This window comes from Camelina sativa, chromosome 5, assembly GCF_000633955.1.
Source record: "Camelina sativa cultivar DH55 chromosome 5, Cs, whole genome shotgun sequence".
NCBI lineage: Eukaryota > Viridiplantae > Streptophyta > Magnoliopsida > Brassicales > Brassicaceae > Camelina > Camelina sativa.
In genome coordinates, this window is record NC_025689.1 from 4,772,783 (window position 1) to 4,783,820 (window position 11,038).

General features: G+C 30.9%; 2 protein-coding genes across 9 annotated transcripts; one reads left to right on the forward strand and one right to left on the reverse strand.

The window, feature by feature from the left end:
• On the forward strand, positions 2,293–4,611 carry LOC104785520 (AP2-like ethylene-responsive transcription factor SNZ). Of its 2 annotated transcripts, none has more exons than XM_010510740.2 (7): positions 2,293–2,853; positions 2,947–2,972; positions 3,113–3,143; positions 3,259–3,385; positions 3,534–3,661; positions 3,847–3,926; positions 4,248–4,611. In XM_010510740.2, exons 1-7 carry the CDS (start codon positions 2,480–2,482, stop codon positions 4,490–4,492), a joined length of 1,011 nt encoding a protein of 336 aa, XP_010509042.1. In that variant the 5' UTR covers positions 2,293–2,479; the 3' UTR covers positions 4,493–4,611. The 2 variants fall into 2 exon arrangements, with proteins under 2 accessions (XP_010509042.1, XP_010509043.1); XM_010510741.2 differs by having other exon boundaries at positions 2,294–2,853; positions 3,298–3,385.
• LOC104785521 (diphthamide biosynthesis protein 2-like) lies at positions 6,371–9,679 on the reverse strand. Of its 7 annotated transcripts, none has more exons than XM_010510746.2 (12): positions 9,576–9,679; positions 9,169–9,212; positions 8,896–9,047; positions 8,577–8,773; positions 8,367–8,475; positions 7,959–8,280; positions 7,776–7,845; positions 7,574–7,641; positions 7,370–7,485; positions 7,161–7,267; positions 6,914–7,059; positions 6,569–6,816 (listed from the first exon to the last, which is right to left on the reverse strand). In XM_010510746.2, exons 3-12 carry the CDS (start codon positions 8,992–8,994, stop codon positions 6,569–6,571), a joined length of 1,482 nt encoding a protein of 493 aa, XP_010509048.1. In that variant the 5' UTR covers positions 8,995–9,047; positions 9,169–9,212; positions 9,576–9,679. The 7 variants fall into 7 exon arrangements, with proteins under 7 accessions (XP_010509044.1, XP_010509048.1, XP_010509045.1 ...); XM_010510743.2 differs by having other exon boundaries at positions 9,169–9,459; positions 9,576–9,676; XM_010510749.2 differs by having other exon boundaries at positions 9,579–9,672.

Consider the following 11,038-nt stretch of genomic DNA (forward strand, 5'->3'; position numbering starts at 1 on the left):
ATAATTAAATTCAGATTTTTGTACAAAAAAACTACCATTATTACTATTGATCAGTAAAATTCATATCTTTCAATTCATATTAAAAGGGGAAGGATTTTTTTTATGATAAAAAATACATTCATTTCATTCTAAGAACAAATATATATATATATATATATATATATACATATATATTTTATTCATTTCATATTATATATATATTTGTTCTTAGAATGAAATGAATGTATTTTTTATCATAAAAAAAATCCTTCCCCTTTTAATATGAATTGAAAGATATGAATTTTACTGATAAAAAATACATTCATTTCATTCTAAGAACAAATATATATAATATATATATATATATAAATAATATATTTATTTATATATATACATATATAATAATGTATGCTTCTCCTAAATCTCATATATGTAAAACAATTGTTATGTTGTATTTTCAAACTATAATGATATAAAATACTCTATAATATATCATAAAAAATAGCTATTTTTTAAAAATATATATTCAATTTCTAGATATACATCATTTACATTTTGATAGTTTGATAGACTATTAAAATACGACAATTGATATTATTTCATAAGTTTGAAATTATGTATTTGTATAAGTGAATTTATCTATAAATGTAATTTATCGTCAATAATATTTTTTAAATAATAAAAATTCAATTCCAAAACTATAAAATCGACAACATTCAAAAATGTAATCTTATTTTGTTTAAATTATCTCAAATCATAATTTTAAATAATTTTAAAATTAAAAAATATATCTATAAATTAATAATTATTATTTTGTAAATAAATTAATATCACTATAAATTAATAAAATGTCATGGTCCCAACATTATTAATTTATAAAGGTTTTACTGTAAATATTTATTAACATAACCTCTTTTAAGATCGTTGTTTATTATGTTAAAGTCATGTTACTATCACGGTAGAACCGTGCCATGCTGCTAAAAGTATCGCTCTGTTTCCAATACAATACTATATATGGAAATACAAAAATCGTTAATAATTTTACTCTCCTGAACCGTTGACATCAACGATAATTTGAGAGTTGAGATGTCCTACTACCTTTTTACAACAAAAGTCGTGGAACATCTAAAACGTTTAACTGGGAAATCTTAGTGATATTTTCAATCTACTACCCAATTGTTTCTTTCTTGCATTGTGTGACAAAATCCAAATTTGGTATTACAATTGTTTTTCCAATGAGTTTCCATATATAGTATTAATACTTCTCTTCGAGAAAAAAAAAGAAAAAAAGAGTTTACCAATCTAAAGAAAAGAGGATGATGAGAAGAAGAAAACATTAAGATTTAGTCTTAGAATATACGGAAAGGCCAGATTTAGGAGCAAAGGACGGATAAAAAAAAAGATTCCTTAAAACAAATCAAGTTTTTGTACTTTCAGCAAATCTTGAGAAAATGAAGGGCTGAGATATGCACAAAAACTTATCATCAATCTTTTGCAAATTATTTATCGTCTACGTGTCACGACCGAATGACATAAAGTAGTTTAAAGTCACACTCTCTCTTCAATTAAGGTTTTGTCTCTCTCTATCTCTCGTCCACACAGAAAAAGTAGTAGTTGGCTTTATTGGACCGACGCTTTATAGGTCCCCATTTACACTCTATTATTGTATTCATTGACAAATCTATCAAAAAAAGATTTTCTATGGTTTGGTTGTGGTGTACAAAAGAATACAAGTATACAACCATAAAAATCTTCCTCATATTGCATTTATGTTCTCATTGCCCAGTCCGTCGTGATATAATTAAGTTTTATAATTTCTCAAAACGTGATGCATGATATTAGAAAAGAGTAATATATGCACTGTGATAGCACTGGAAAGAATATGCAACGGATATCGCTGAAAATAGACATCACATAAGTTTATATCAATTAGTTTCATATTAATATCAAAAAATAAATTTAACATATGAAAATAAATCATATATAGACAACATAGTTAAATAATATATATATATATACACATGTTTATTTTGGTGTCGGATCAAGATTTCCGTACATCAAATTAATCTTCATCAGTATATACTCAATATTCATCGTAACATTTTGTAATATTCGGACCTATATGACTATATACACTATATATAGAAACTGAAAACATATGAGAAATTGAGAACGACCAATTAATAATTTGAGTTAGATATTTTGGGTGATATATAGTAGTATCTCTAATATTTTTAAATCGATAATGATATCTCACACATGTTTGAATATGAAAAAACAAGTACATAAAGCAATCAATTAATGAACAAAAATAGGGATGATTGAGAAAAAGTAGGCAATAAAAGGCAAGTGTAGAGACAATCGCATTGAACACGTCCCAAGTTCTTTTTGGTTCTTTCTTTCTTCCCTCTTTTGTAGACTCTCTCTTCTCTCTCTGTCTCTAGAGTCACCGGAATAATCACTACAAACGACGCCAGTTTACTCCTTCCAAGAAAGATTCATGTTGGACCTCAACCTCGGAATCTTGTCGACACATAACGGAGATGAAGACTGCAAAGTACCAACCTCCATCTTCAATCAAGAAGAAGAAGAAGAAGATTCCAATAATCCCTCAAACAACAGCTTGTCTTTGATTACATTTGGAATCCTTAAAAGAAAAGAAGACGTCCAAGTCCTTCCTATGCCTCCTCCTCCTCAGGAGAGTGAATTATCCGGCGCCGGGAGTGAGTGGTTAAACCTGTCGTCGATGCAACGAAATAAACAAGATATGTTGGTGGTGAAGAAGAAGAGCCGACGTGGCCCTAGATCCAGAAGCTCCCATTATCGTGGCGTCACTTTTTACCGTCGAACCGGTCGTTGGGAATCTCATATTTGGTATTCATTTATGGACTTAAATTATAGTAAAATATATTTATCTTTATTTTTTATTTTTTTTAAATAACACTTGACTTTGCGATGTATGTGTAGGGACTGTGGAAAACAGGTTTATTTAGGTAAGTATATCAATGAGACTTTCTATTTCTTTTCATATTATACTAAGGTTAAACACCTTTTTCTGTTTAAGAGAAGTCTCAAAAGAGAAAACCATATGTTGCAAGATTTTCAGTTTTGTCTTTTGTTTTGTTTAAAACAGGTGGTTTCGACACAGCCTACACAGCCGCAAGGTGTAAGAAATGATAACAGATGTTACATATGGCATAGCAATAGTCCTTTCAAATATTATTTTCTTTCTTCTTCGTTTTTTGAGATTTTTTTTTTTTGAAAAAATCACATTTTTAGAGAAATATATATTAGTTGGCTTATTAAAAAACATATCAGAGCGTACGACCGAGCTGCTATCAAATTCCGGGGATTCCAAGCAGATATCAACTTCATTGCGGATGATTACAAACAGGACCTTGAGAAGGTGTGTCTTCATATAAACTTATATTTGTTGCAAATATTATAGCTAAGCTAATTGATTTTTAGGTTTAAGTATGTGTTTATATATTAAAGAGACATTTGGACCTTCGATTAATAAACTATATCTGGATGTTTTGAATGATATATGATAGATGAAGAATTTAAGTAAAGAAGAGTTTGTGCAAACTCTTAGACGAGCGAGTGCAAGCTTAGCAAGAGGAGGTTCTAAATACAAAAAGAGTTACATGAAAAATGATCACATCCATCTCTTCCATAACAGGTTCGATTACTAAAGAACTTCATCGTTATTAATAATGACGCTCTGATTCTTCTACAGGGTACAAATTCATCAACTATATAGTATTAAAAATTTTAAAGTAACGAGTTTGATTCTTATCGCATATATGATTCACATATAATGTGTAAGTTGATTTAATGAAAGTGAACGAATGAATAATCATATAGGGAATGGAATGCCGCAGCAGCAAAATGCAATGAGATAAGGAAGATAGAAGGGGATATTAAGTTGGGTGCCCATAATAAAGGTAATTTATAAACGTAGGGTAACGATTATAAATATGCATAATAAACCATTGTTATGTCATTTAGGTGAAGCCAAAAACCCTAACCATAAGTTGACATTAACACATGATGTACACCTTTCATTTGATAAAACCAAACCTAGCATTACCTTTCAGAATCATTCTCTTTCAAATTTTAATATATTGGTATATATAGATCTTACTTGATAATAAAATAAAATAAAATAAACTATACTATATATCAGTTTTTATCTTCATATCTTTAGTTGTCGATTATTTATTGACACTACGACATGATTTACAGAAAAATCATTAATGTTTCAGGAAATGAGCACAACGATCTTGAGCTAAGTCTCGGAATATCTTCAACGTCCAAAAATATAACTTTGAAACCGGCAGATTATTACACGGGTTTGAATCGATCTATGACGAGTTTGCATAGGAAGGCGTTGCCCGTATTTCTACCGATCACAGAAACGAAACCGTTAAAGACAGTTGTAGCATCATCAGGATTCCCTTTCATTGCCATGATCAATTCTTCATCTTTGTCCACTTGTTTTGATCCATGATGGTCACACTACTATATACTTAATATTCTCCCGTTTTTTTTTTTTTTTTAGTCTATTGAATTTACGGAATGATTATGTGACTTATTTCTTTTTATAAATAACAAAAATCTATACTCAAATTCGATATTGTTGTTAATTAATTCGGTGTCAACGATGATAACTTCGAAGTGTAAAAGAATAAATACTGTAAATAGTAAGTGCACTATTGAAGAAGGGGTATTGTATTTGTGATGAACAATACTCCCTCCGTTTCATAATATAGGATGTTTAGAGAAGTATTTTTGTTTCATAATATAGAATGTTTCCAACTTTTTATGTAACTTTTAGATTAAATTTATATTTTATATTATGCAGACTTGATTATGATTGGTTAAACTTTTTAAAAGTAACTATTTTTTAATATGTGTGTTTTCACTAAAACATCTTATATTTTGAAATGGAGGGAGTATATTTTTGTTTTTTTTTTGGAAAAAAGATGGCTAGCTACACGAAGTATTGGTGAATACATGGTCACACATACCAAGTATACTATTGTATATTCAACTACACAAAGTATATGTATTACATGACCACATGCATGAACTATATGACGTTATGCGGTCAACATCATAGACATATAATCCAGTACACCGGTCAATTGATTCCGGCAAAGACCGGCGTTGACTCCAGCGTTGACCAACACTTAAAAAAGAAAATTCTAAATTAAAAAAAAAATTATTATAGCAAATTATTTATGGGTTTTCATGATTAAAAGACATTTTCTATTCAATATCCAAATATTTTTTTATATATCTCTAATATATTCATCTTATAATTAATTACTTTTTATTTTTCAAGCTAAAGTAAATAGTTAAATAAAAATCATTTATAATTATTTTCAAGATATAAAAATTCATTTATAATAATCTTCAAAATATAAAATCATTTATAATTATGTTCAAGATATAAAAATTTCTAATTATTTTCAAGATATATATATATATATATATATATATATATATATAAATCTCTCATAATCAGATTATTTAATTACTACAAAATCAATAAAATCAAATTCAACTACTTTCATTAGAAAATAATATGCAAAAGATTGAGTATATGACTCTTTACTCTAAATTTTGCATGGTAATTGTTATAAAAAAATTTAGACACTCTTTTCTTTAAAATTTACATACTCAAAATAACATATAAACAACAAAAAGTTAACAATATTTACTTTTAACATATGAACATTTTCATTTTTACTCTCTTTTACACAATTACAATATGTTAAATTAATTTTTAGAAATTTTTTTTCAAGTTTGGGTTCTCTATATTACATTTAGGATATATTTAGGAAATATATTAAAAATATCTTTAGATATTGAATTAACATATAAACAACAACAAAAAATTCACAATATCTATTTTTAACATATGAACATTTTCATTTTTACCCTCTTTTACACAATTACAATATGTTAAATTAATTTTTAGAAATTTTTTTAAGGTTTGGGTTCTCTATTTTACATTTAAGATATATTTAGGAAATATATAAAAAATATTTAGATATTGAATAGAATATTTTTTAATTAATAAAAACCATAAATGATTTAATAAAATAACTTATTATTTTTTATTTTTTATTTTTAATTTTAGAAATTTTTTTTTGGTCAACGCCGGAGTCAACACTGGTTTTCACCGGAATTAATCAATCAGTGTACCAGATTGTATGTCTATGGTGTTGAACACATGACGTCATATAGCTCATGCATGTGGCCATATAATACATATACTTTGTGTAGTTGAATATACAATAGTATAGTTGGTATGTGTGACCATGTATTCACCTATACTTCATGTAGCTAGCCATCTTTCTTCCTTTTTTTTTTGCGAAGATAGAGAATGGTACACGTCGTCGTCGCCATTTGTAAAAATTTAAGTATAATGTCGTAGTACGAATCCCGCTATCTTCACCACAGTCACTCATTTCTTATCACTACTTTTTCCAATATTTAGACTACTATATATATTAGGGAATAAAACTAGACAATGTATGTGTCCCTATGAGTTAGTGCAAACTTGTAGGATATGTAGCTACTCGTGCTTGTATCCTGACGCCTTCCCGCTTCTCCCGACTATGTAAGGCTCCGGCGAAGTATTATCACTATTTATCTCCAAACCGCGATAAGCACGGCTGAGGAAATACTCGGGTCCTGATTTTGCAGTGGTTTGTTTAGTGAGCAAGTTATGATCATTGCCTTTCAATTGCAATGCTTTCTCTGCAGTTCGTCGCGCCAATGCCATTGTCTCTCCTGTGTCTTCTTCTCCATTCTTAGCTTGATCTGCAACAAGTAGCACAGTGTTTGTCAACCTCATGGAATGATAATTATATGGCTTTTGTCGATTGGAAAACTACTGTACTGTGAGCTTCCATTGTACCGTTTGTCTTGTGATCTTCTACGTAACCACCCTGAAAGAAGGAGAACCGTGGCTCCTCTGATTCGCTATGTGCTTCTGATTCTAATTTTACAGAGTTGATCACGTCTTGGAATTGCATTAGGTATGCACCAGTCCATTCACTCCCTCTGTGGAAACAAAAACTCCAAAGACGTCGATTCAGGAACTCGTGGATCGGATACAAAAACTATAAAGATTTCTGCATATAGTAGTTTCCCTATGTACGTACCTGCTAAAAGCAAGATTGGCTTCGAACGGAGTTATGACAGGGGACATGAACTCTTTGCTATCTAAAAGAGCGGTTTGGGCACATGAGACGTAGATGAATACATCGCACTAAGAGATAAAACACAGAAAAGAAAAGACACTAACTCATTTGACATATCTCACTTGTAATAATTAACAGCTAAAATAATGACAGGCCGTTGTTTAACTTACCTCGGGGAAGTTTGCGAGTTTGGCCGGATTAGGTCGTCCCATGGCAAGAATGTAAGAGTTTTTGCCAGCTGCAGATATGAGTGCTTGCATATGGTGAATCATATGAAGGTAACCAGCTGCATCCAATGCCATGTGATATTATTAGACATTCAATGAAAAACTTATCAACCTTGACATCACAAATGCATAAGAATGGGAACTTACCAACACCAAGAGTCCCTACCAAAATACCTACAATATTCGCATCCTTGGCTTTTTCCACCAAGTAATATCTGGAAAACATAACTCTTGAGTGAGGACTAGAAATACAAATCCACAGAGATGATAAAGAAAAGATTATAAGAATTGACGGATTTTGATATTTTTGTGATGTATTATGATGTCTGCTTGAAACAAGTGAGTATACCGTCGCTTAAGTATCCTTCTTTGTTGATAAAATTCCGTCACCAAAGAATCTTCTTCAGCATCATATCTGACTAAGATTAACAAACAAAAAAAACATAACCAAGAAAATAAGCTACTCAAACGTTTGACATAACCAAGAACTAGATCAAGAAATTTTCATGGATAAAGCCATATATTTATATACCTATGTCACAACCATTGAAGGTCAGTACTACATTGGCGAAAGCTGAACTGTCAGAACCGATCCAGAAAACTAGATAGTCCTCGATTTTGCTTCCTTCTGGCAAGTCCCAAGTTAGCCCTCCCAGTCTATAGTTTCTAGATGAGCTATCACTATATGGTCTCGGATGCTCCATGGATTCTCTAGGGTCTTTGGATGGACTAATAAATGAACACAAGACATTGGCTACAGAGAACTTCAACTGAAGAGATTCAGTCTTTGACACTAATCCTAATTCTTCTCGGATATGCGGAATCATATGGGCGTATTCTAGTCCATAAAGAATCTGAAAACAAAAAAAGTTCAAAGATTGAGAAAACAGAGCACTTTATCACTATTTCATAATAATAAAGATAAACTAGCTTCACATACCATAATAGGCTTATCGCTCTTAGACGAATAATCGATCAGATGCTTAACGCAGCTTGAGACGTTTATCGAAGCTTTCCCGAAAACGAAGAATGCTGGAAGAACCGATGTCCTGCAAAAAAAAACCATAAACAGTCACAGTAAAGACATTGTTTCAACAAGGGAAGGGAAGGGAAGGGAAGGGAAGTCAAGAACAGGGTCAATTTGACTCACGGGCTTAGACATGTTTGACCGTAATGAACAACACAGTCTGCGTCAAAATGCAAAGCTCCAACTTCATCAATGCAGCAACTACCGTACGTTGTGTCCGCCATAACAAAGAACCTGACTTCTCTGTCAGTAAGCAAACGAGTTTTGCTCTTAAGAGCACTCCCCACCTTAGTTGAATCCTTCAACAACTCATCCGGAAACTATTAAAAAAAAAGTTAAAAAAGTAAGCTTTTATCATCCCCATATACATTAAATTTAACAATGTTAGCAAAGAAACAAAAACCAAAGTTCATTCAGAAACTAGACTTCATTCATTACGTACCTGTAAAGCAATTCTGGTGAAGCTTTTGCTGATAATGAACTCTGCAGTACGATTAATCTCATACCTTGATTCAAACTCCAACTCCAACTCCAACTCCATAGTACGATTAATCTCATACCTTTCAACAACTCTGCTTCATGTTCATTGTTCAACTAATTCCAATAAAAAAAACATCACCCAAGTTAAAATCTTAATTAAGCTTCCATAGCAGAAACTAAATACGAATCAATCACAAAACAGTACCCAAAAAACAAAAAAAAACGAAATTAGTACCCGAATCAACGATGACTGTGATGAACAAATCGGATTTCTATAATCTGAAAAATGATGATTAAGAAAACAAAAGTTATACAGAAGAAGTAATTGTAGTATTCAACAGATAAAGATACAAAATTCAACAAGGAGAAGAAGAAGAAGAAGAAGAAGAAGAAGAAGAAGCAAAATTGCAAACAGAGGAGGAGCATCACTGAAAAGGCAAGAGAGCGATCGCAGAAGAAATTGCAAACAGAGGAAAATTGCTTCAAACCATGTCAACCAAAGCCCAATGTTCTAAAAAGATGGTTACTTTACAGAGAAAAACAGCAAAATACCCAATCAGTTGAAACTCTCAATTTAACAAATTCCGTAACAATCAAAAAGGGACGACAAAAGACGACAAAAGAGACATAGAACAAACTCACCACGATCAGTACAAAGCTCCGTTCCGTACTCGTGACTTAGGCAAAAAGACGAACACTTGGAGTGCATAATGAAAGAAAGGCAGTACTTGTTGGGCCCAAGATGGGTAATCTTAGTAGACTTATTATTCCAAATTTATCCTTTGGCCAATGAACTGTTTAGGGGATGTTATTGGTCTGTGATTTATAGAGTTTTAATGATTTTAAATATTATGTAAAATTTGTTAAACTATTTGGTGTTATTAGTTTTGTAATTTCTAAAAGTTCATTTAAAATCTAAATAAATTTGGTGTTATTGGATTCTACAAGATTGTAAAAAATTATTTTTCCAAGATTATAGAAAACTTTCTAGCAATTCTTCAAAATCTTTCACTTATTTACTTTCTATGATTTTATTGAAGTCATCAAAATTTTATATAAGTTAGAATCCAATAACACTTCCTAAATTTAACTCAATAGTAGTATTTTAAAGTTTAATTAAGTGTTAGTTTAACTCATTATTTCATATGCCAAAATAAAATATATTGATTTAACTTACTAACTCCAACGAAAAAACCAAAGCTTGTAACACTATGCAATAAAGGTCCTAAGAAAGTTAATTTATAACTAAAATACACGTCTACATAAAGGACATCTGCTAGCCAACTCAGACATGCGAGGAGAAAGACATGCAAGCAAGCGATGTTGGCTAGAGGATCACCCTTGGGGTCGAATTCCCCAAAACAAATCCCACATTCCCTATTGTATGGGAATGGGAAGTCTTGGGGAAGTATTGGGACAATAGGAAGTGGGAGTTCAGGAACTTCGAGTTCTTCGTCTTCAGAATGCTCCCGTGAAGATCCGAAGAGAGCCTCCGTAGATGCATTATCGTCATCTCCGTCGTCTTCAGAAGCAAACTCAGCAGAAGCACCACCAGCTTCAATATCTACATCAGGAGACGATCTTCTGACTGTCCAAAGAATGAGACAGAAGAAGAGAACGGGACATACACCGATTGCAATTCCAAACGATGCGTAGGATTAGTCTTCAACGGAATGCGTAGCAGAAACATTATCAATTGTGGTTACCGAGATTTTCATCAACACCTTCTTCATCTTCACTTATATTAAAAATCAGTGATATGTAGTTTGTTATTAATTCTTCTTATTTCATATTTTTTAATCTTTTATTTGTATTAATAGAGTATTATATAACATATTAGATGTTTGAAAATAAAATGAAAAATCACTTAAGAGTTGAGAACTTGTATTAAAGTTTTATACGAAAATATATTTTTAATGAAGTAACAAAATGCTAATGTGACAACAAAAGTCTATTTTATGTGTTATAAAAACACTTACAAATATTTTACTTATGGTTTGTTCATATATTTTGCTTATTTTTTCATATGTTTTGCTTATTTTACATATGTTTTGCTTATTTTTTTCTTAATATTTATTCAACATTTCAAAGAACCAAAAAAATAA

Excerpts from the sequence above, each read along its gene's own strand:
- LOC104785520 (XM_010510740.2), top strand. The coding sequence starts at position 2,480 with ATGTTGGACCTCAACCTCGGAATCTTGTCGACACATAACGGAGATGAA. Across the intron at positions 2,854-2,946 it reads CGTTGGGAATCTCATATTTG|GGACTGTGGAAAACAGGTTT; the intron begins GTATTCATTTAT and ends ATGTATGTGTAG. Across the intron at positions 3,386-3,533 it reads ACAAACAGGACCTTGAGAAG|ATGAAGAATTTAAGTAAAGA; the intron begins GTGTGTCTTCAT and ends GATATATGATAG.
- LOC104785521 (XM_010510742.1), bottom strand. The coding sequence starts at position 8,994 with ATGGAGTTGGAGTTGGAGTTGGAGTTTGAATCAAGGTATGAGATTAAT. Across the intron at positions 7,846-7,958 it reads CTTCAATGGTTGTGACATAG|TCAGATATGATGCTGAAGAA; the intron begins GTATATAAATAT and ends TGTTAATCTTAG. Across the intron at positions 6,817-6,913 it reads AGAAGATCACAAGACAAACG|ATCAAGCTAAGAATGGAGAA; the intron begins GTACAATGGAAG and ends TACTTGTTGCAG.